Source organism: Carya illinoinensis, chromosome 15 (assembly GCF_018687715.1).
Source record: "Carya illinoinensis cultivar Pawnee chromosome 15, C.illinoinensisPawnee_v1, whole genome shotgun sequence".
Taxonomy (NCBI): Eukaryota; Viridiplantae; Streptophyta; class Magnoliopsida; order Fagales; family Juglandaceae; genus Carya; species Carya illinoinensis.
The window spans coordinates 18,042,419-18,065,177 of NC_056766.1; the positions used below are offsets into that span (position 1 = coordinate 18,042,419).

Here is a 22,759-nt window from a genome sequence, read left to right on the forward strand (position 1 = left end):
TAACAACGTGTTTCATCAACAAACTGGAAGAGGAAAAGGATCCCTCCTCGATGCGCTGAAGTGGCGTTGGGCCCCATTTGGTGATGTGTGGGTCTTTATATGGTGGGCTTGAACGAGGCTATGTGGGCTCTCAACTGATCCAATGCAACTGTACGGAGTCTGTGCACATGGCCATGGTGGTGAAAGTAGATAAATGTAGGAAAAATAGAAAGAGATAAACACACATATTTATATGGTTTGACATTGGGCCTACTTCCGCTAGGGCTTGGGGAGAGGAGAATCCACTATAATAAACTTGATTTATAGACTCTCAAAGTCTCTCATCCTCATTATACTATAGGTTTCATAGATTTCTCTTCCTGATATGTAAACTATCGCAAAATCTCGTGTCTGGTGGTTGAAGAAACCTTCTTGATAAGCATCCTACGAAGTTTGCTGAAGAGTCCATCCGGAGTCCTCAGTTATCTGTGCTCTCCTCCTTTATGTCACGTCACCTTACCTTGGGTCTTTTCCCTTTTTTTCCTCCTACCATCCTGACATTACTTTGCCTCCCTTTCTTTCATTTTCTCTTCTTTTCTTCTTTCATCTTCCCTCCCTTTTTTCATATTTTGTTCTCCAGTGCAACCCCCTTGATGGGCTGGGACTCGAGAGCATATATGGGCCTGTGACAAAAATCCCCTCTAACAATATTTATTAGTAATTTATTATATAATACAAAATTATGCTATATATAATTATATATATTATATATAAAAAATCATATAAAAAATAATTTATACAATATTAAAAATTAAAATATATATATATGAATTAATCCCATCCAATTTAGTCCGGTATTAGGACAAAAAAAAATAGAAATCAAACTTATATACGTTGTCATTACCAAAGATTTTTGTTAAAACGACTTTTCGACCCAAAAGAAAACCTGTGTGGGATTGAAAACGACGACGTTTACAAAAACCCTCTTTTACCCTGCCACAATTTCGTCTCTCACTGGTCACTCCACCTTCATACCCGATCGTCACTCACGCAGAGAGCTGAGTTTCAACCATCACAAGATGGGAACCCTTGGAAAAGCAATATACACCGTCGGATTCTGGATTCGAGAGACCGGCCAGGCCATTGATCGTCTCGGCTCCCGCCTCCAAGGCAACTACTACTTCCAAGAGCAACGTAAAACTCCCAACCATTACCTCCTTCTAAACCTAGATCTCTTGTTTTACCAAATCTGTTACTCGAAATTTATAAAAATTTTCGTTGTCGATTTCGTTTTTCCATAATTTAGATCGTTTCTGTAAAATGCTACCGTCTGCTTGGGTCAGAAATACGATTTGGCCTGCTTAGATCACTTTTTGTTTCCGCTCAATTAGATGTTTTGCTGCTACGGAAAGTGTTTTAAGTGTTTGAACCTTTTTTTTTTCCACCCATAACGCGTTGACGGAATGTTTCAATTGTCAACGAGCTGGATTTTCTTTTGGAAATGACGAATTGAAAGCTAGCGGAAAATATTGTGAAATAGATTAGGGGATTTGGCGAGCACTGTGCTTTTCATAGTTACGCTTTTATGCCCATATTAACGAGTTCTTATTTTCTTGTATGCTTTAAATATGCATAGGGTGATTATTGTTCTTACTTGCTTTGCTGAGATTTGGGTAAATGTGGCTGCACTGTTTTGCTTGACTTCTGACATATATTTATTCAAATAATTTTTTAGTGTCTCGGCATCGAACTCTTATGAACATATTCGATAAAGCTCCTGCGGTTGATAAGGATGCATTTGTTGCCCCAAGTGCCTCTATCATTGGGGATGTTCAAGTTGGAAGAGGATCATCTATTTGGTATGGATGTGTCCTGAGAGGTAAGATTCTTTTTCTGTGATGTATGTAGATTCTTAAACTATGAAATTGGAATTTCCTTATTTTCTTTTTTTAAAGACACCTTTTTCATGTCAATTTTTTCAAATCTCTGTTTTCAATCCTTTTTGGGGAAGGGGGCAGGGTTCGTTTGATAACCTGAATTTGGAAATCGTTTACCCTGCTAATATAAGGCATTATGTAAGGCTGAGGCACCTCATGATTGTTTGACTATGTAAATATTTTGTTTATATTGCCACCCTAGTATGTCAAGGTATAATCTTTTGTTACTTATTGTTTCTCAAACGAACACATATGTTGCGGAACTATTATAATTTCATTATGCGTCTCTGATTTGGCTTGATTGTCTTTCAAATATGTATGCATGCACCAGAAATAAGTCGTGAATGAGTTCATACAAAGATTGATTACATTTGAACAATTAAATGAGGTGTCTGAATGCCTTACCCATATTCGAAAGGATTTATGCCTATTCAAGTTGATGGTTGTTCAAATCAGCTGCCTTCTACCCTTCACAAAACCAATTATGGGAAAGTTACAAGTTTCTTCTTCAAGTTTTATTGTTTAGCTACATTTGAGCTTCTTCTTTTTTTTTCTTTTTTTTTTTTTAATTTGGTAATAATTTTGGCAAACATTTTTTAATGTAGGTGATGTCAACAGCATCAGTGTTGGTTCTGGAACTAACATACAAGATAACTCCCTTGTACATGTGGCAAAGTCTAACCTAAGTGGCAAGGTCTTACCTACTATTATTGGGGATAATGTTACTGTAGGTGAGTAATTTGGTGACGATTATATGCATTGTGTGAAATTTCTTAACCTGGTGTTGGTTCCATTCTTTACTGGATTAATTTGGAAATTGGAACTGGGCAGGTCATAGTGCTGTTATCCATGGCTGTACTGTTGAAGATGAGGCCTTTGTTGGTATGGGAGCAACACTCCTTGATGGCGTTGTTGTTGAGAAACATGGTATGGTTGCTGCTGGAGCCCTTGTGAGACAGAATACAAGGATCCCGGCTGGTGAGGTCTGTCTGCAGATGCTCTTATCTCTTTTGAATCTATTCATTTATTTTAAGGAGTTACATGAAGTATCTTAGAGGGACACATGTTGTTCAAAAAATGAATAGTGATGTCTCAACAATGGCCTTATTCTTGATTTAGAGAGACAAATAATTGCTCTAGTTGGTGACTATGGAATAATCACCATAATAATGTTGTAGATATAGCATTACATTGGGAGGGAGATACTGGCCCCGTCCCTGATCAAATTTCAAATGGCTGATTCATTTGATGGTGTCAAATATTGTAGCTTTGTTGAGAATTTTTTAATTTCTGTTAGATCTCAAATTGACCAATGATTAGGAGGAAAAAGGATTCTTAATCCTTCAATTCCTTTTAGTGCTCTCTCTTTCTCTCTCTACTTTGGTTATCTACCCATTTCACATGGGGGGAAAATTTCTAGTGCGTTAACTCTCATTGCTTTTGAACAGAAGTATTCTGTTTTTTGCCTTCAGTCAGAAAACTCATCCTGAATGATTCCTTCTTTTAGGAATTTGGTAGAGTTGGATTTGATATGTAATGCAGTAAGGCTAATTTAGTCCTTTCTGATGCGGGATCTATTAACATCTCCAATGCATTGCATTAGGAACAGATGCTCACCTCTAACAAATGATTAGTGAATGTGTACTTGGGCTATGCCTTTTCTTATCAATAAAGTTTTACTTTTACTTAAAAAATAATAATTCAAATAATGAATCACAGGTATGGGGAGGAAACCCAGCACGATTCCTGAGAAAGCTCACTGATGAAGAGATAGCCTTTATATCCCAGTCAGCCACCAACTATACAAACCTGGCACAGGTTCATGCAGCCGAGAATGCGAAACCATTTGATGAGATCGAGTTTGAGAAGGTTCTCCGCAAGAAGTTTGCTCATCGGGATGAGGAGTATGACTCGATGCTGGGAGTTGTTCGTGAAACTCCCCCTGAACTTATTCTTCCAGATAACATTCTACCAGATAAAGCAACAAAGGATTCTCAAAAATGAGGATTTTTAGGAAGTTCTTTTTTTTCCATTTCAGATCTTGATATTGGACAACAAGGAATATTTGTTGTTATGAGCAAAAACATGGAAAAGGGATTCTTTTCTTCAAAATAATACCAGACGTGTTAGGGAAGAATTATTGCTTCTTTCTAGCTCCTGTCTCTATTCTTCCTGCAATTTTATTTTTTATTTTTTATTTTTTATTTTTTATGCTTCAGATGGTACTGATGCCAGAAGCAGCATGCGTGTTGACGCTTTTTGTCCCTTGTGTTAAAGGTACCCATGGCTGTTCTGATTATGCTTTATTAATCTGTATAGATTCAAGTCATTCTTGTCCGTGATATGAGAATATTCTCCTTGAAGTCAAGTACTTTGCAGTAGTCATAATTATGACCTTTGCATTTGTTGTTACCCTGAGTAGTTTTCCATATGACTTTTGCAAACTCTAATTGGAGTTAGATTGTATTTGGAAAGGTTATATGCTAAAGAAAAAGTATATTTGCAAGTTAGATTATGAAAACATCAAATGGAACACTGATGTAGAAGCCTTTGGAGGCTATCTTAATTTAAATGTTGATGAACAATGTCACCTCATCATGGTAGGATAAGAGTTGAATGGTGTTGTAGTTTGCAGAATTTTCCTTGTTTTAATGGGCGATTGTTTTGAAAGTTGTTTACATATGTGCATGGCAGAAGCTGCTGGAAGTGTTAAATTGAAATTGTGAGACATATCACACACCATATGACTTTGGGATTTTAGTGCAATCACAATCACAATTGAGAACATGAACCTGAACTACTACTTAATTTGGCTGTTAGAATTGGGAAGAATGAATACGTGAGACTAGACTGCGGAGTTGCTTGAAAGAAGCATTCTGTTGTAGGCCATTGATGCGTCAAGTTTTCTTATATTAATTTTTATTCTTAATTTTTTGTCATTTCCTACGTTGTTTTCTGGTTAGTTAACGGTTTGTTCCGGTATCTGTATCTTTGCAATGATGTCAATTTCATGTATCTAACTGTTGGTGCCATCCAATAATCTTGGTTGACTTTTGTCTCATATGGACCAAATGTAGGGCCACGATCAAGTGCTTGATTCGATTAAAGTAGCTCTCAAGTTTAAAAAGGGATTCTTGAGGTTTACTCCAAGCTCGAGCCAAACAAAATAAATGAGCTTGAGCTTGAGCTTGACTTGGATTCAAGTTAATTTTTTCGGATTGGATGTTTAGGTTACTTCTGGGGTTAAATATTATGTCTTTGTGCTTTGTTCTTTAAACTACCATGGCAAAATTCTCAAAATGCCATGTCGTCATCACCAATGAAAGACTGCCACGTGTTGTGCGGCCAGGCATGACTCATGCAATGTATTTTTTATTCATTTTTTTTCTTTTAATTTTAGTATTAAAATAAATATTTTAACTTTTAAATGACACGTGACGATTCCTCATTGGTGATGGCGTGGCATTTTGATAGATTTGTAACGGTAGTTTAATAGAGGGGCTTATTGTATCACAGTTCATATTTACTTTGAAGGAAATATATAAAAATAGCTAAAGTTATTGTATAATATATATTGAATATAGTGGAATTCATATTTCCTTCAATGCACTAACCTTTAGCTATTCAAAAATTAAGTCAAACTAGCATCTGGCCCATGTTCAATATATATCAAACTTTGTTATGTATGTAAAATTAATCTCTTATATTAAGAGACTTCATTTGACCCATACATAATTAGTTATTTCTTCTATATAAATAAATGGCGATACATAAAAACGATTTATGGAATATTTTATCCATTAATGATATGTACCAAGTGTTGTATTCCTTGACGATTACTTTTACATTCACAAAAGAATTACATAAAAATAATCTCACAAATTAATATGGTTTCATCTAATTCGTTAGATATATTATATAATAAAAGTAACTTTAGAATCTGACAAACTATATCAAACCACGTCAATTTGTAATGTGGTTAGAGTATTTCCCTTATTTGATGGAAGTCTGTTAGCACTATACTAATAAAGGTGGAAGGGCCCATCCTAACATAAAATTACCAAGTTTGTGTACTCTATCTATATAGTTTCATGGAGATGAATAGATTAAAAGCTTTTCTTTAGGGATTCGAGTGAGCCCTTTGTAATTATACAATCATGGTTGAAGATACATATTCTATTTTCGCATTTTTCACTCCGCGTTGATGTTCAAGTTTCTTCTTGTGCTAAAAAGTAACCATGCATCGTTGCATACAAAGCTCCATTTACGTGAACTGACTTAATATAACAATTCATATATATACAAGAATCGTGTCGAAGCTCCATTTATTTTACTCGTATTTCTACATTCAGGTTTAAGAATGAGCAATTGATATGAAAATTAAGAGAAATGATTTATACAAGTTTCAAATAAATAAACTTCGCATAAGCCTTTGCAAAAATAAAAATAAAAAATAAAAACAAGAAGTATATCTTTCCTTCAAAAAATGTAAAGAAAAAAATATATTTATTAGTAACATCTACTATTTTACAAAGGACTTGCATAAACAATGTTACTTACAGCTCCATTTGAGGACTTCAATGCACGTATAATCAATTTTATATTTAAAATTCTTTTAAAATTATAAAAAATTCATTCTGAAATGATGTTTTTTCTTATTTGGCCTACACACGCGGTCTTTAAGTAGAAATTATAAATAGAATTTCTAATCTATTTAAGGCTTGTATCAACAATTACTCGTACAAAACTTAATTTTTAGATAAATGATATTTATAGTCATGAATTACACAAGCACCACATATTTATTTAAAAAAATAAATAAATATGAGACTCACATAAAAAATTTAATTTAATAATAAAATTTACTATTTTTAAAAAGATGTACACGATACTTATATTATTCATGAATATATCATCATTACTCGTTAAGTAATTTTTATTTGAATTGACAACATTTCACGTGGAACATTGATAGCAAGTTTAGAAAAGAAGCAAGAAAGAATTTATTTTAGCGGGAGAGACCAAAATATCTTTTGGGGAGGGCCCCTTTCCCCCAGAAATTGGTAGCTGTTTCAGCAAGTTGATTAAATAAATGGATCATTATTGTTACTACGTTTCACCTAACAATTTGAGGCCTTTATCCTCATGCACGATGCATTTCACTTGGAAGGTCAGGATCTTTACAATTATTTTTGTCCATAACCAACAAATATATTTAGATTTTATAATTCATATTAAACATTGAAATATAGTTGAAAGATTAAAAAAAATAATAAATCTCAATTTGAGATTTATTATTTTTTTTACGTACTCTTTATTTATTTTATTAATATAATTAATTACGTCATTTTTTTAAAATATAAAATAATTGTTTTGACCGATCACGTCAGTGAAATGTGTAATAAATATGTTAAAATAATTGTGTGTAACATAATTCATGTTATGTTATTAGTATGAAAGAGTCTATCTTCATACGATTGGCTTATAAATATAATTTTTTTTAAATAAACAAACTTGTTATAATTATCATTATTATTATTATTATTATCATATTGTCTCTATAATTTTTCAGAACCTAACTTCTGGACAACGGCAGTGGAGGAAAATAGTATGTAACAAATTATCATAACTTTTGTGCAATAATTATAACGTAATCGGAATCTTTGAAAGCCAACATCAAAAACTCCGTGATTTAAGCTGCCATCTCGTGGAAAGTGTTTGGAAGGCACGTAGTTGTTGGTAGTCTACAATCTCCCTCAGTGTAAGGTGTTATTTGGGAGAGTTAGGTGAAATAAAAGGATTTGAGATAAAAGTTAGGAGTGGAATAAAATGTTATTTTTTTAATAATATTATTATTATTTTAAGATTTAAAAAAATTAAATTATTTATTAAATTTTATATAAAAAATTTTAAAAATTATAATAAAGAGATAAAATATTTTCTGGAGTTAAAAAACCCATTGGTTTTATTTCATTGTTTGAAGTTTGTGCCTAAATCCAAGTTTACTTTTGGAAAATGGTTTTTGATATCTCTCCACTTTTATTTTGGATTTGTTAGCATTATTAAATATAAAATTCAGCATGGATGTATTATCATGGACAACATGTTACTTTGCTTAGTATAACGAGGGTAGTGGTTAAAGCTTTAGGTTATCAATCATGTACAGAATATGGATTAAGTAATCGATTTTTTAGGGTCTGAGAATACTAGTATTGGCTTATTCATCTTTATCTTTAAATTTGAATAATATGTCTTTAAATTCATCTGTATTAGTTTATGCATCTCTAAATTTTTGCATAGTTATGAATAAGAATCACTTTTCACTTTCCAAATATTATTTTTAATGTTTTTCTCTCTCCTATCTATTAAAATCAATTTTATGAAATTTATATTAAGATGATTTTGATATATAAAATTTGTATTAAGTTGATAATATAAAGTGTTTTTTAGTACATATTAATATTTATTGATAAAATTGATTATTTTGATATATGAAATTAGTAATATTTAGATATATGAAATTGGTATTTTTGAACATATGGTACTAATTGTAAAGTATATAAAAAATAATAATTTTAAGAAAAAAAGTAAAAATTAAAAAAATAAGAATTTATTATTATTTGGTTCAAAGATGCACAATCTAATGTGAGGGTTTTTTTTTTAATATACAAAATCAATCTTCAAAAGATATAATTTTAAACATGCATATAAGGAAACTAATACTAGTGCTCTAAGTTGTACGAGAGAGATAAACACATAAGCATTTATATTAATAATGTTGCTCATGCTATCTCTACACTACGATGACGATAAGTTATCGTAAAATTCACATCATATGTCTATCAATCAAACAATCGAAGAGAATCTCTTACAAATAAATTTGTAATCGATATTGGAGATAAAAAGTTTTGTCTAATAATCATCATGGTAGAGGATTAGGAGAACTCTTAGTGGTGGAGAATGAAGCAAAAGCGTGCAAGATGATGCCTATTAATAGCCTTGCTTAACAAAGGGACAATGAATGAAAGCACTCGAGCATTTGGCTTTAAATACATGAAAACAAAAAAACAATAGCACATGCCACACGCCGAAAGTTTAACACCTTCTCACCGTCGGTTCCATTTGGAGAATGAATCAGCAAGAAGTATATGGATAAAACAAGTAACCAACCGGGTCGGTCGTGTTTTTTTTTTTTTTTTTGTTTTTTTTATTGGTATTTGACCATTTATCTTAATATAATAACTATCAATAATGATAAAGTAACCTAGCCGGTCACTTTAGAAAAGTTGGGATTTTTCTTTTTTTTCTTTCTTTCTTTTTTTCTTTTTTTTGTCTTTAATGGAAAAGAAAAGAAAAATTAGATATTGTATGATTGTATTTTGTATTTGGTTATCTGCTCTTACATTTTACATATTTATGAGTTAGATCCCATAGATTTTAATAACTATTTTAATGGGAATGATGATGTATTTAATTGATTATGTTTGTATGGTGGCGCGAGCTGGACGCATCTCGGTGCTAGGGGATGGAGACTGGGTTGGCGGGATTGCCCAAATTATATATAATTAACTTTTTTCTTTCAATAAAACGACTTTCTTTTATTTTAAATTTTATTTTTTTATAAATAAAATGACGTCATTTCACATCAAGTCTTAGTTTAAAATCTACATCTTGTCGCTCTTTCTATCTAATCCACTCCCGGCAGCCGCTCACAGGGGCCAACTCTCCCCCCTTGGCCCATGTCCACTGGTTCAGGAAGTGGCCTACATGATGATGGTGGTCAAAATGTGGCATATCTAAGATTCTTAACACCAAAAGAGAAGTAGACATAGACCAAAAAGAGAGATATTTGGAGAAAGGTGAATTTTAATATAATTAAAAATATGTATGGTGTAGTTAAAAAGGAAAAACAAAAAATAAAGGTTTCCTAAGAGCTACTGGTCACAACCTATCATGGAGAAGATATATATCGCCTCTCCTCCCTTGGAAAAGGAGCTTTATCCCATTTACGTAACTCACCATGCACGGATTTATTTATTTATCTTTGCATAGGAGAGGGGATATGATTTTGGAAAAATATAGTTGCAAGCATAATTATGTATTAATCTGTACATTAATTTAATGTGATTGGTCAAAAAGTAGATTTTATTGAAAATAATATTAATTTAAATTTTAAGTATAAATAAATCAGTATTGGTACACAAATTACTACGCGACTTTATTTATATATAGCAAAACTCTACACCTTTACACCCTCTTGTTATCTTTTTCATATGCATAGCAGTTGATTTTGAGTAATAATACAAGTACAATTATTTTACAATCATATATAAGACCATGTTTTAAGTAGAAAGTATTTTTATAAAATGGTGTTACTTTTATAAGTTATTTTATAAAAAAGCTCCTAATTTAAAACAAAGCTGTATAAAGGATTGTGAAAAGAATTGTATATCTATGATTGTATAATTTAGGCCTTCTTTGGATTCAGAACTCAACGCATCTAATTATTATAATTTTTTTAAATTTTTAAACAAAATATAATAAACAATTCAACTTTTTCAAATCTCAAAATAAAAATAATATTCTAATAAAATTTTATTTAACTTTCATATCATTTTATCTAAACTTTCAACACTATATAGAGATATCACATAACTACCATCAATTTAAAATAAAATAAAAATTTATTGTTTTTATTTGTCTTGCGCATTAAATTGTCCATTTTGAAAGACATATAACAAAGATAGATTAAGCTACGTTTGGGTACCAAGAATATCTCAATATTCTCAAAATCACTATTATTTTTTATTTTATTATTATTTATTATTTACTTTTTATTACTATTCAATATTCTATTATTAACTTTCCATAATTCTTCTCAACAATTCTTATTACCTAAGATTGTTTAGAGTTTTGAGATAGATGTATATAGTGAGCATCTACCATATATGTCTAACTTGAGTTTAATACGTTTCTATTAATAATTTCTTAAATTTTGTTATTTGAACTATAAGCCCAAAAGATTTATAGAAATCTCGATTATTAAACGATAGAATTTATATAAATGTTGACTAAATTCGTAAAAGCTTTGAAAATCTCATATTTATTATTTTATAATATAAAAGGAAAATTGTTTGAATCTTTGTAAATATAATATAATAATTTATATATCTTTATACATAAATTATACATTATTAATTAAAAATTTTATAAATTAATTATAAAATATAATATAAATTATAAATGAAGTTAGTTACAATCTATGAAACTACCAAAGCTAATGAATTACTTTGTGTCCTACTTCAATTATTGTCAAATGAATCAAATCTTAAAAATAGAAGATTTTCTTATGAAAAGGGAAAAAGTTCCAATTACTATCAAATATCTTCCCTCTATATAAATAGGCAGGGTGGGAGCAAGAGAGTTGGAGAAAGAAGTGAGGAGTGCGATCGATCGATTGATCGGAAAAATGGGTGCAGAGCTCTTGCTCAACAATAACTACAACAACGGGGCCGGGGAGGTAAAGTTAGATGCCGACGCCGACGCTCCTCTCATCCTGGGTCTGCAACCGGCCGCCCTCGTCGATCATGTGGCCCGTGTCGACTGGTCATTGCTCAATCAAGTAACCGGCGAGCGCGGTGGCTCTATGCCGGTACTCTCGATTTTGGGTTTTCTATGATTCCTCTCTTTTTGCTAACTTCCCATGTTAAATTTATCCTTTTCTTGTATATACTGATTCTTTTGGAGTCGGGTTTTCGAGTTCGTTTGGAAGCTTCTTGTGTTCAGTGAATTTCTTGCTTTCTGACAATGCAGGCTCTGAAATCCCACATTGGGCCACTATCATTCAATATTTTTTCGTGGATTTTGTCCTTTTTGTGCCTATTCTTTAAAGTTGATTTAATTTTCTCCTAAACGTTTTCCCCCCGTTGTAGAAATAGTGAATTTTGTTGTAGATCAGTGTAAAATAGTGGTTACCCTGTAGTGGATCACAAGGCTATGCGCCTTTTTATAGCATAACTTGGATTCACATGTTGTATGTACAGCACCGTCAGAATTTCTTATATATGTATTGTTTAGGTCTCGATTGAAGAGCTTGATCACATATTGAGTGAGTTGAGAAGTCATATCCTCGCATTCCCCAATGATCCGTTGCCCATGAAGACGCTAGCCGGAGGCAGTGTTGCCAATACTATCCGAGGATTAAGTGCGGGCTTTGGAGTCTCCTGTGGAATAATAGGGGCCTATGGGGATGATGAGCAAGGTCAATTATTTGTTAGCAACATGAGCTCTAATGGCGTCGACCTCTCGAGATTGAGGATGAAGAAAGGACACACAGGTCAGGTGAGCTTCATGTTACAAATTATGTGAAATCGATTGTTTCGACATCTTTTGGTTGAGCTTCTTAATGCTTGGTGCTAAAAAAATACTATCAATATTGTCTTGCACAGTGTGTTTGCCTGGTTGACGAGCTTGGTAACCGTACCATGCGGCCTTGTCTCTCCAATGCTGTGAAAGTTCAGGTGCAATTCTTCTTTGCGTGTCTATATCCATGTGTATCTGGCTGTGTTTCAGTGCATGTGTTTTTGAGCTATGTTGTTCACCAATTTTAAGGATTAGCTTAGGCTTCATGTATGAGCTATGAGCAATCAGGTGATTGCTTCTTTACATGTGTCTCTGCATATTGCTCAGGGTGTTTATTCATATTTTCTCGCAATTTTTACGCTCTTATCAATAGGTTAACTTTCAATATTTATCCTCTTTCAGGCAGATGACTTGACTAGGGAGGATTTCAAGGGCTCCAAGGTTAGGCATCTTCCCCTACTATAAAAATTCCTGATCAAATCTGCCATTAGAATCTTTCCCTTATGTTTTGGGAATCTTTCCATATTCTTCAATTACTTGGTATTATTCTTTCCTTTACTAGTTAGATCAAATTTCTAATCCAGCTATTTGTGTGTGTATATACACTAAAGATAATGGTGTTTCTTGAATAAAATTAACTCCTTATGAATATAATGTAATTCATACCACGAACCAGGTCTGTATGGTTATCTTGTAGTTTCTGCAAGATAATATGTTGGTTTTATCTTGAGGCCTTCTATGGACTTAATTGCTTAAGTTTTTTGTTACAGTGGTTGTCGCTGCGGTATGCAATTTTCAATTTAGAAGTTATTCAGGCAGCTATAAAGATTGCCAAACAAGAGGGTCTTTTTGTGTCTCTGGATTTGGCCAGTTTTGAGGTATATATTCTCTCTCTCTCTCTCTCTCTCTCTCTCTCTCTCTCTCTCTTCAAATTCTTTTAGTTTGATTCAATACAGTGATTCACTGATTCTCTTCATTTTTCATTACTTGAGTTTGTAATTGCAATGTTTCAGGTGGGGTTTTTTAAGACAGAAGACAATGTTTTCACCAGAAAGAATGATTGAAACAAACATTTTATTCACTGAATAGAATCACTTCATGCATCAATTGTAAACTTCCATTTCTCAAATATGATATTATGAATGTGGTGATTTGTACTCCTGATGTTCTTTTCTCCCTGACCCAATGGTGATACCCCCCGGCGGGCCTCAGTAACAGAGCCAGAAATTTATATTTTTTTATTGCTGGAGAGGTGGGGTGGGTTCTTATATTATAATAATATTATTTTGTAATGTGTATTTTACTACAATATTTCATTCTTCAAACAAAAACTTAACGTAAGTATTCCCCTTCAAAGCAAATGAGAATCACAAAGAGTTTGTAAAGGACTCAATGGAGGTTGAAGAAAAGTCACATGTTCTAATATTTTAATTTTAATTTTTTGGATTTTAATTTACAAAATTTAAATTTAAAAAAATGATTTTTCCCAGATTTTGGGCTAATTTTGAGTTTCAGAAAAAACCTAAGAAATAATTTTATTTTTATATTTTTAGATAAAACTATGGGAATTAAAGATTTTTTCCCAGGAAAATATTTGGGGTGCAAAGAAGATATATATACATACATTTGCATATATTACCTTTCCAGAGAGACCATGGGGGTTAAGGGGCTTCTCAATTTTTTTTGCGGGGCTAGCTTCCCCATCCCTCCACCCCTGCTCCCCTTTTCTTGTTTTTTCTATGCTAAAGTTTTCTTGATCAAATGTAACCCTACCAGTCTTTACCTTTGGACAGATGGTTCGGAACTTTAAAGTACCTCTTATACAGTTACTGGAGTCAGGGAATGTAGACCTCTGCTTTGCCAATGAAGATGAAGCAACAGAATTGCTGAGGTGACTGTCATCTATTTAGTATGTTCACATGTGAAGATAATTTTTCATGAACAATAGTTAATCTTTCAGACGCTTCAGTTTTTTAGCATATCATTCTTCTCATAAAAAGCTTGAATAGTTATCTGGTCGTGTAAATTTCTCCTACGACTTTTGTAGGGGTAAACAAAATGCTAACCCTGAGAGTGCGCTTGAATTTCTGGCAAAACACTGCCAATGGGCTGTGGTGACATTAGGCCCTAATGGATGCATTGCAAAGCATGGAAAAGAGGTTAGTGAGATGCTGCTGGACAACTTTGGGGATATGAGTACTGTATAAACTTTTTCCTTTTATTTTTGCATTCAAGTACATTCATGTCCATATTATCAAAAAAAAAAAAAAGGTACATTCATGTACAGATTGTGTGCACTGGGAAAAAAGGTTAGTTTGTCACATAAGCCCTTAGCTTGGTGGACGCATCATCTAAACAATTTCTACTTTTCTGGAAACGGACAATCACAGTATTGAGAACCTCTTGTACTTTCTATTTTATCCTTGTTGTCATTCTTGCATTGGAGGACAATTGAAGCGTTGAATGGCTCTGTAAAAGGCTTCCTCCTCAGAGAAGCAAATTTAAGCCCCAAATCTCTATATAATTCAACAAATAATTGATGAACGAAAAGAGTAAACCTTAATTTCTAATGCGAGATATAATGTGAGCCCCAAATTTCTAATGCAAGGAATTCTTCTGCAGGATTTTTGTCAATGTGACAATTGCATATGCATATTCCATTGTTATTGACATTCCTTATAAAATTTTACCATGTCAGATTGTCCGAGTTCCAGCCATTGGGGAAACGAAGGCAATTGATGCCACCGGAGCAGGCGACCTATTTGCAAGTGGGTTTTTATGTGGATTGGTAAAAGGGTTATCTCTAGAGGAATGCTGCAAAGTTGGCACATGCAGTGGTGGATCCGTTATCCGCTCTCTTGGAGGCGAGGTGGCCCCAGAGACTTGGCAATGGATGTACAAGCAGATGCAGATCAATGGGCTCCCAGTACTAGATAGCCATAAATGAATCACACTGCTGGTTCACCCCACTGTTATCCTTTCTAAGCACGGGGCGGCTGTAGTTCATTTTGGGGCTAGTTTGATGAGTACGTCCTTCAAGACTTTCTCCCGCAAACTACTCATTATTTGGATATTGATTCACTAAATTAATTCAACATCATCTTGTTAAGGCTCTTAAATCCGTGGCCTCTTATCCAATTTGATTATATATATTTTGGATTATTTCTTGTGTATGCGCTAGACGATATATTGAATTGACAAAGATTCACTGTAGATGAGGTTCTATTAGATCCCAAAATTAACATCAACTTGGGATTTTGACTTCTGATAATTTTGCTTAAAGTTATTAAGTTCAGCTGCATGGTGATGAAATCTTAAATGAACTGCTTTCCCCCAATCCCAGTACAAGTCAAAAGTCAATAAAATAATCCTGACAAAATCATGTAGATGAAACTAAACCTGAGGTAAACTCATGAAGGAGCCATCTCAGTTCAACTGATCCTCCCATCTCGCATATCCAACAGTCAAGAAATACAGGAAAGATGGTTAATTCAATGCAAAGAGTACTGCATATAGGTTATGCAAACTAAAAAAAGTGATTTCATTTAGTTAAATTTGGCAGTCTTTTACATAAACAAATGCCAATGCACATAGCTTTCTTTAAGACTATTTTGTCCAAGTAACATACACCTTACAGTTATGATAAATTGATCTCTAGAATACAATGAAGTTCAGAAAATAAAATAATAAATAATTAGTTGTGGTGGTCGGCCATCGTCACCAACTACCTTTGGCGATGATGACCGACTGCCCCTAGCACCACTAGGTCAATTGCATTCATCCTAAAGGAAGGAGCTCATGGCCAAAATCTTGGGTCTATTAACCATGAAAATCAACAGGACTATGACTTGTGGGGTGACCTCCCTCTTTGTGTATGGTCACCATAATCATACTTTTAACTTCTTTTTCTTGCTTCGCCTCCTTTTTCGGAGAGCAGATTAATCTTATATGGATGTAACCCAAGCTTCTGAAAAAGGAGATGAGATATTAACTTGTTATCACTTTGTTTCCTTTCCATTCCTTTATCTCATCAACTTGTTATCACATTGTTTGCCTTTCCATTCCTTTATCTCATCAACTTGTTACCACTTTGTCTGCCTTTCCAGTCCTTATCTCGTAACTTGTTATCACTTTATTTGTCTTTCCCTTCCGTTCATTTCTTTTTTCTATTTTCTTTTTTCTCTCTTTTTCGAGGAATAAACATTATATTCATCAAAAACCTAAACAGTCGACAAGGCAACTGGCCTAAATAGATTTTTACGGATTTTTTTTCCTTTTTATTATTGCTAATGTTATTTCCTTATAGATGCAACATGACACTTAGTGCATGTTTGGAATTGCGGTGGAAAATATAGGTTATAATTTTAGGACTTATAACTTATAACTTAAGTAATAAGTTTTACTATTAAAAAGTTATTTACTGTTTGGTAATCATATGTTTAAAACACTTCCAAACATTTTATGTTTGTTTGGAAACAAATTAAAAAAGTATTTTCTAAGGTAGAAATGATAATTATTTGAATTTTTAAAAACTATGATTATATCCTTGAAAATTTAAAAGTTGTAATTATCTTAAAGTTGTATGGATATTTTCGTCCATTGACAATCTTTTTAAAATTCAAATTACGTTCCGCATTATCCAGTAAATCACTTTTGAGAAAAAGCATCAAAATCCTCAAACGTAATTTTTAGTTTATTTGAGATAAAAAATGCTTTAATATGTAACACCCAAACGACCTAATTTTTTCATTAAAGAGTTTTTAAGAATATTTAAGCACTTTTTAAAATTCCTAACGTAACACCAAACAGGCCCTAAGGATTTTATTTGTTCTTTTTGATAAAATTTTATGTTAATACAATCTCAAGTTTAGGTTGGAGACCGTAAACTGAAGGCTTGTTTGGATTTAAAGATGAGATGAGATGATTTCAAATGAAAGTTGAATAAAATGTTATTAGAATACTATTTTTTAATTCTATTATTGTTTTGAAAATTGAAAAAGTCGAATTAAGATTTTAAAAAATTGAATTATTTATTATATTTTGTGTAAAACTTTAAAAAATTATAATGATAAAACACTCTAACAGATGCTCCCTCGTAAAAATGTTAGTATGATCTTGTGAGCCTTGAAAGCACACATAGAAGGGTACGTTAGAAGAGGAAATGTGGAGAAATGTGTTCTTAATCAATCAAGGATGCTACTCCGTATATTTTAAGTTACTTTTTTATCATTTAAAAATAAGCATCAAATATAAACCAAGATTAAAAAAATATATTATTTTGATGATAAAAATTTTAGAGACCATCAATAAGCAACGAGTCCTTCACATGGATAAAATAAATCATCAGCCTTTCTTATAGACAGACGCGGTCTTAGTTATTTGCACCCAAGAGTTCAGATTTAGAGTTAACATACCAGTAGAGAGAGAGACAGAGAATGAGGAGGAGGAGGAGAGAGAGAGAGAGAGAAGAGAGAGGAGGGGGGGGGAGGATATAAATAGCACCCGTAGAAAGGTTAGTAATGAGCACACTAAAATACACAACGGTAGGGAAACATAACCAGTTGAATATCACCAATAAGCTCATGACATTTGGAAGTATAAACGAAAAATGTAAATCTAAAAGTGTTCGAACTGATTATGAGGCAAAGATAAATTTGCATGCCTGAGAAAAAACAAGAGAAGGTTTTCCATGGCCATCCAAATTTGTAAGTTATTTCTGCATACAAATTGCCAGAAAACCTCGGCTGAAGACAAAGTAGACGATGGCTGGTTCTTGAATCTTGCATCCTCATATATCCATTGGAGCCGCACCCTGGTCAGCTGCACCACTCTGTTCAGGAACGTCGCCTTGTTCTGCTGCAACACCCTCGCCAGCATCAGCATCAGGTTCTGCAGTCGGACCCTCTTCCTCACCCACAAGCTCAAACGTATCAATCAATTGCTGTACAGTTTCCTGATCCAATATATGGAATGGCTCTCCAACTCCCAGTACAGAAATTGTGCATATGGAGCTCCTGAGCTTCTCTCCCTGCAAAGTTTCCCTTGTTGCAATAAGTGCATCTCTGATGAGATCTTCCCGCGAAGAGTCTTTGAAGTTCTCAAACCTGCGTTCCAAGTAGGTCTTTGCAGCTTGTGAACGGGACCCAATGGCGAAAGCCTGGTACTCAAAGTAGTTACCGCTTGGGCAGTTGTAATAAAGGTGAGCTCCAGATTCGTCTAATCCACCCAACAGCAGACCAACACCAAAGGGCCGTTTCCATGAGCGTTGCGTGCAAACCTGCCACCCAAAATCTAGTTACAGATGTGAAGTAGCTTCTCTTACCCCAAAAGGAGAGAGAGAGAGAGAGAGAGAGAGAGAGAGAGTGGAATAGCTCTCATGCTGCAAGCATGGAACATAAATTTCTCTCTTTTTTTTTCATGCCATTACACAGCCATCCACTTGTATAAATGTTGAATAATCCATGCTCCGCACCCATTCAACCACAGATACTAATAGCAAAGACATATATAGTGATTGTAGCAATAGTACCAAACTTCCAGCAAAAATTAAAAACTAAGACAAGAAATGGGTATTTCAGACAAAGAATCGTCCAAATAGCTTGTGTTGCATAGTTCTTTAATGTGAACAAACACATTCCCCAACTCTAGGAGAAAAAAAATGGTGTAACCCAAGACATTAATAGAAGCCGGAGTTGAAGTAATTAGCTACAAGACTACTCACTACGGACCTCAGGAAAGAGATAAAAATAGAGAAGCAAAGCTCAATTCATTTCTCAGCAAATTTTGACACCTTACGTAAATCACTCTAATTTAATAGTCAACCCTCCTCAATTCATTTCTCAGTGTTGGAGATATAGTTATTTTATTATAGCTATCGAGATCACGACTAGCCAACATACCCAAATCCAAAGTATAATACAGTCGTGTTATGCATCTTATGTACCATAGGACAAACAACTTTTTGCAAGTCAGTTTGTAATTATTCATTTTGATTATTCCCAAATAGAACCAAATTACATTGCAAAAACAATAGTATGCCTCTGTTATGAGCACAACAATCCCTAGTATGCATAACTAGAGCTGCTTGTAACATTATTTGTTCTTCAGAAAGCAGAAACAAAAATTCCTATGTGTACTTCAGAATCCCTCCCCCCCCCCCCCCCCCCCCCCCCCAAAACAAAAAAAAAAAAAAAAAAAAAAAAGAAGGGGAAAAAATATAAGGAGGTTCTCTTGCAACATGTTTTCAAATTTCCATATCATACCTCAATAAAATTCTAATTTATATGGTTTCCGGCTAAATTTATCTTAATAAATGGGCTGGCCCTGCTGAAACACGATTGTCAACAAATCAAAATGTTGAAACTAAGTACATGACTATTCCAGAATCACAAATGTAATACCCTGGGATGAGTGATTATAGAAGGGTGGTGAATAATATCCCTCATTGCCTAAGAGAGATACATTTTTTCCATCTATAATGATATTCAGGGGTTCCGACTGTAAATTTGATGATGTGACTTGGGCTTCCCTTAAGTCATTACATATGTTATTAGAGCCATCTAGTAAAGCCAATCATGAGATACTGGAGCACTATATGACATGGCATTGATTAATAAGAATTTAAGAGGGGGAGTTTGTAGCACCCCAATCCCAAATTTGGAAAAGGAATAACTCACTAAGATTGGATAAGTTACAAAGGTAGTCATGGATGCTAAGAATCCGTTTGGCAACTTATAAAAAAAAAAAGAATCCGTTTGGCAACACAACTGTGCTCAAGTATTCTCAAATATTTCCTTCCCAAACATCACTCAAATACAAAACACTTTCAATTTCAAATCTTCAGCATTTTTATCTAATTATTACAATTTTCCCAAACTTCCCAAACAAAATACAAAAAATAATACTATTTTTCCAAATTTCAAAACAAAAATAATATTAAAAAATCATGTTCAAACAATTTTTTAACTTCATAATATTTTTATTCAACTTTTTCTCTCTTATTTCCCAAAATCCAATAAACATCTCAACTTAAACCATTTCACTACCATACAAAATATTCTAATTATCCAAACGAGCCCTGAGTCTCACTCTGGATCTCAATTGTTTACTTACTAGGTGAACTGGAGACATTATAAGTGATTTTAGGAAAAATTCAGATTGACTAATCTTTTCGGTGTTAAAACGTAGATGTGACTAATGCTTTAACTGATTCATTACAGCAAATATGAAACCAGATCTAGCCAGCCTACGTGATTTCATACTGCCAAGGCAAATGAACACATTGACCAATGTTGTCTGGTCTGTCATATTCTAGTGTCTGGATGAGGTTCCTGTTTTAGTGAAGCCAATACCATTGGTTTTGTAGAAGTCTCGAATATCCATTTTCCTAAAACAACAGAACCAACTGAATAACTCATGATTGAGTCTGACCACAAGTTGTTTACAAAGAGCACAAGCTATGGAACTGACAGACAAAACAGCAGAGGCCAACTGACCAATTCAGAGGTAATGTCATTGAAGAGCTTAAACGACACCCAAACCCAATGACATCCAAATCATCGCCCACCCAATATTGAAGCGTTCAATGGGTATGGAGTTTGGAACTATTGTTTTGTTTGAACCTCTGAGGTCGTTGCAATTAATTTTGGTCCAGGATTCAACCTGAAATCTCTGGCACAGTGGCCAATTCAGGTGACTTCTTAAAGAGATTAAACTACACCTGGACCCAATGGAAAGCTAATCGTCCCCAACCCAGTAATGAGCATTCAATGGGGATGGAGTTTCGAACTATGGTTTTGTTTGGGTCACTGAAGTCCTACAAATTAATTATGGTCTAGGATTCAACCTTAAATCTTTGGCACAGTCATCAGTATGATTTGGTTTATGATTTCCTACGATTGATGGGGTGAGCTTGGTGGTGGAAAGAGCTGCATCAACTTCAGCCAAACTGAGCAGTAATGCAAAGCTAGCCTTGCAATCTAAATACATCTGAATTTGCCTCTTAAGAGTTTCAAAGCCAAATCAAACCCATCTTTTTTGCCATCTTCAAATATTCAGAATTACTAAATTTTAAGAAGAAAACATACTCATTTTTATGAGAGTTCTTACCGAGTATTTGATTAAAAGAAGTTCTGAAAGTTGGTTGAAACTGGCTAAATCAGTACCCACCAAATATTACCCCGATATCTCTAGTTAGAATAGAATATGAGTTGCTCAAACGTAGACGGCCACATGATTTCTGTAACATATCAAAGTACAAATTCGGATTTGTAAATCCCGTGCCTGAATGCATGATTTGACAGTATAGACAAAGTATTAATCTTCACCAAACCTCAGATGCAGTTAACCAACTAAAAGTGATCATTAACTTCCCATATGGGTGGAAAACCAATCCGCTCCTAACTCAAAAACAAGAACCCTAACTTCACTAATTCAATTACTCATAAACTATACAGGTTTCTTAGCGTTTCGAAAGTAAGATTCTCCATTATATTAGACCCAAGAACAGCCCAAAGTCACGCTTAACGGAGCTTACATTTAAGGTTTCAAGAAACAAAACAACCAAAGCAAAAAATATAGATTTAAGAAATTCCCAACATCCTGAACTCACCTGATACAAAATAGGTAACATTTCCCAACCATCACGAGCCAAAAACACACCCTGAAAAACAATTAACAACTGCAGGTTTTAGTGTGTTTTGTAACGCACCTGGGCCTTATTGGCGAGCTGAACTACGAGTCTACCCACCGGGAGCGGCGACTCGTAGGTGAAACTATGGTTAATGCACTCTGATCGCATGTAGCGGGAGAGGACACGGCCGTCGGCAGTGAGTCCGGCAATGGCGACGCCGATGTGATCGTCGACCTTGAAGATCTTCTTCTGGTGGGAGGAGAGCTCGGAGTTGGCCTTGTTAACGCAGGCCAGGACAACATGGGTCTTAGATCGGAGCCCAATGGCCGCCGACCCTTGCTTCACCGCCTCCATCGCGTACTCCACCTGGAAAAGCCTCCCCGCCGGACTCCATGTCGTCACGTCCGTATCGTATTGATTCCGAAACATCCTTTCTATGTCGTCCTTTCTCTCTCTATCTCTCTCTGTGCTAAGAGGTTTTTTTCCTATTCTCTGTGAAAATGGTTCAGTTTTGTAGAGTTTTATTGGGATTTTCTTTTCTTCTTCCTCAAGGCAGCGAAGAGAAGACAAGAGGTACCGTGAAAGGGTCGTGCTTTTTGTAAATATTATTTTGGTTCTTGTGAACTATTGATTTCACTGAAATCAATAGAAATGAGTTAAAAAATTCTTCTCATTAAACTATTATTTATCACTTTACACCACACTTTATAAAAAGAGAAATACTACACATCATTCCATATAACACATTTTATATATTAAAATATTATTTTTTATTTTTTTTTATTTTATTCTTATTAAACTAATTAAATTATTCTATTTATCATCCACACACTATATATTTATTATAGAA

General features: G+C 34.0%; 3 protein-coding genes across 3 annotated transcripts; 2 read left to right on the forward strand and 1 right to left on the reverse strand.

Annotated features, from left to right (window-relative positions):
- The first annotated feature begins 984 nt into the window (after positions 1 to 984).
- Positions 985 to 4,069, forward strand: LOC122296383 (gamma carbonic anhydrase 1, mitochondrial). The gene is made up of 5 exons (XM_043106014.1): positions 985 to 1,173; positions 1,715 to 1,858; positions 2,522 to 2,647; positions 2,748 to 2,899; positions 3,636 to 4,069. The coding sequence occupies exons 1-5, from the start codon at positions 1,059 to 1,061 to the stop codon at positions 3,918 to 3,920; spliced, it is 822 nt and encodes a 273-aa protein (XP_042961948.1). The 5' UTR covers positions 985 to 1,058; the 3' UTR covers positions 3,921 to 4,069.
- Positions 4,070 to 11,297: 7,228 nt separating this feature from the next.
- LOC122296384 (fructoselysine 6-kinase-like) lies at positions 11,298 to 15,549 on the forward strand. Its single transcript, XM_043106016.1, has 8 exons — positions 11,298 to 11,568; positions 11,994 to 12,257; positions 12,365 to 12,436; positions 12,681 to 12,719; positions 13,049 to 13,156; positions 14,072 to 14,169; positions 14,326 to 14,437; positions 14,977 to 15,549. Exons 1-8 carry the CDS (start codon positions 11,386 to 11,388, stop codon positions 15,223 to 15,225), a joined length of 1,125 nt encoding a protein of 374 aa, XP_042961950.1. The 5' UTR covers positions 11,298 to 11,385; the 3' UTR covers positions 15,226 to 15,549.
- Positions 15,550 to 17,789: 2,240 nt separating this feature from the next.
- Positions 17,790 to 22,492, reverse strand: LOC122297127 (proteasome subunit alpha type-1-A-like). The gene is made up of 2 exons (XM_043107030.1): positions 21,988 to 22,492; positions 17,790 to 18,555 (listed from the first exon to the last, which is right to left on the reverse strand). Exons 1-2 carry the CDS (start codon positions 22,336 to 22,338, stop codon positions 18,067 to 18,069), a joined length of 840 nt encoding a protein of 279 aa, XP_042962964.1. The 5' UTR covers positions 22,339 to 22,492; the 3' UTR covers positions 17,790 to 18,066.
- Between the last annotated feature and the right edge of the window lie 267 nt (positions 22,493 to 22,759).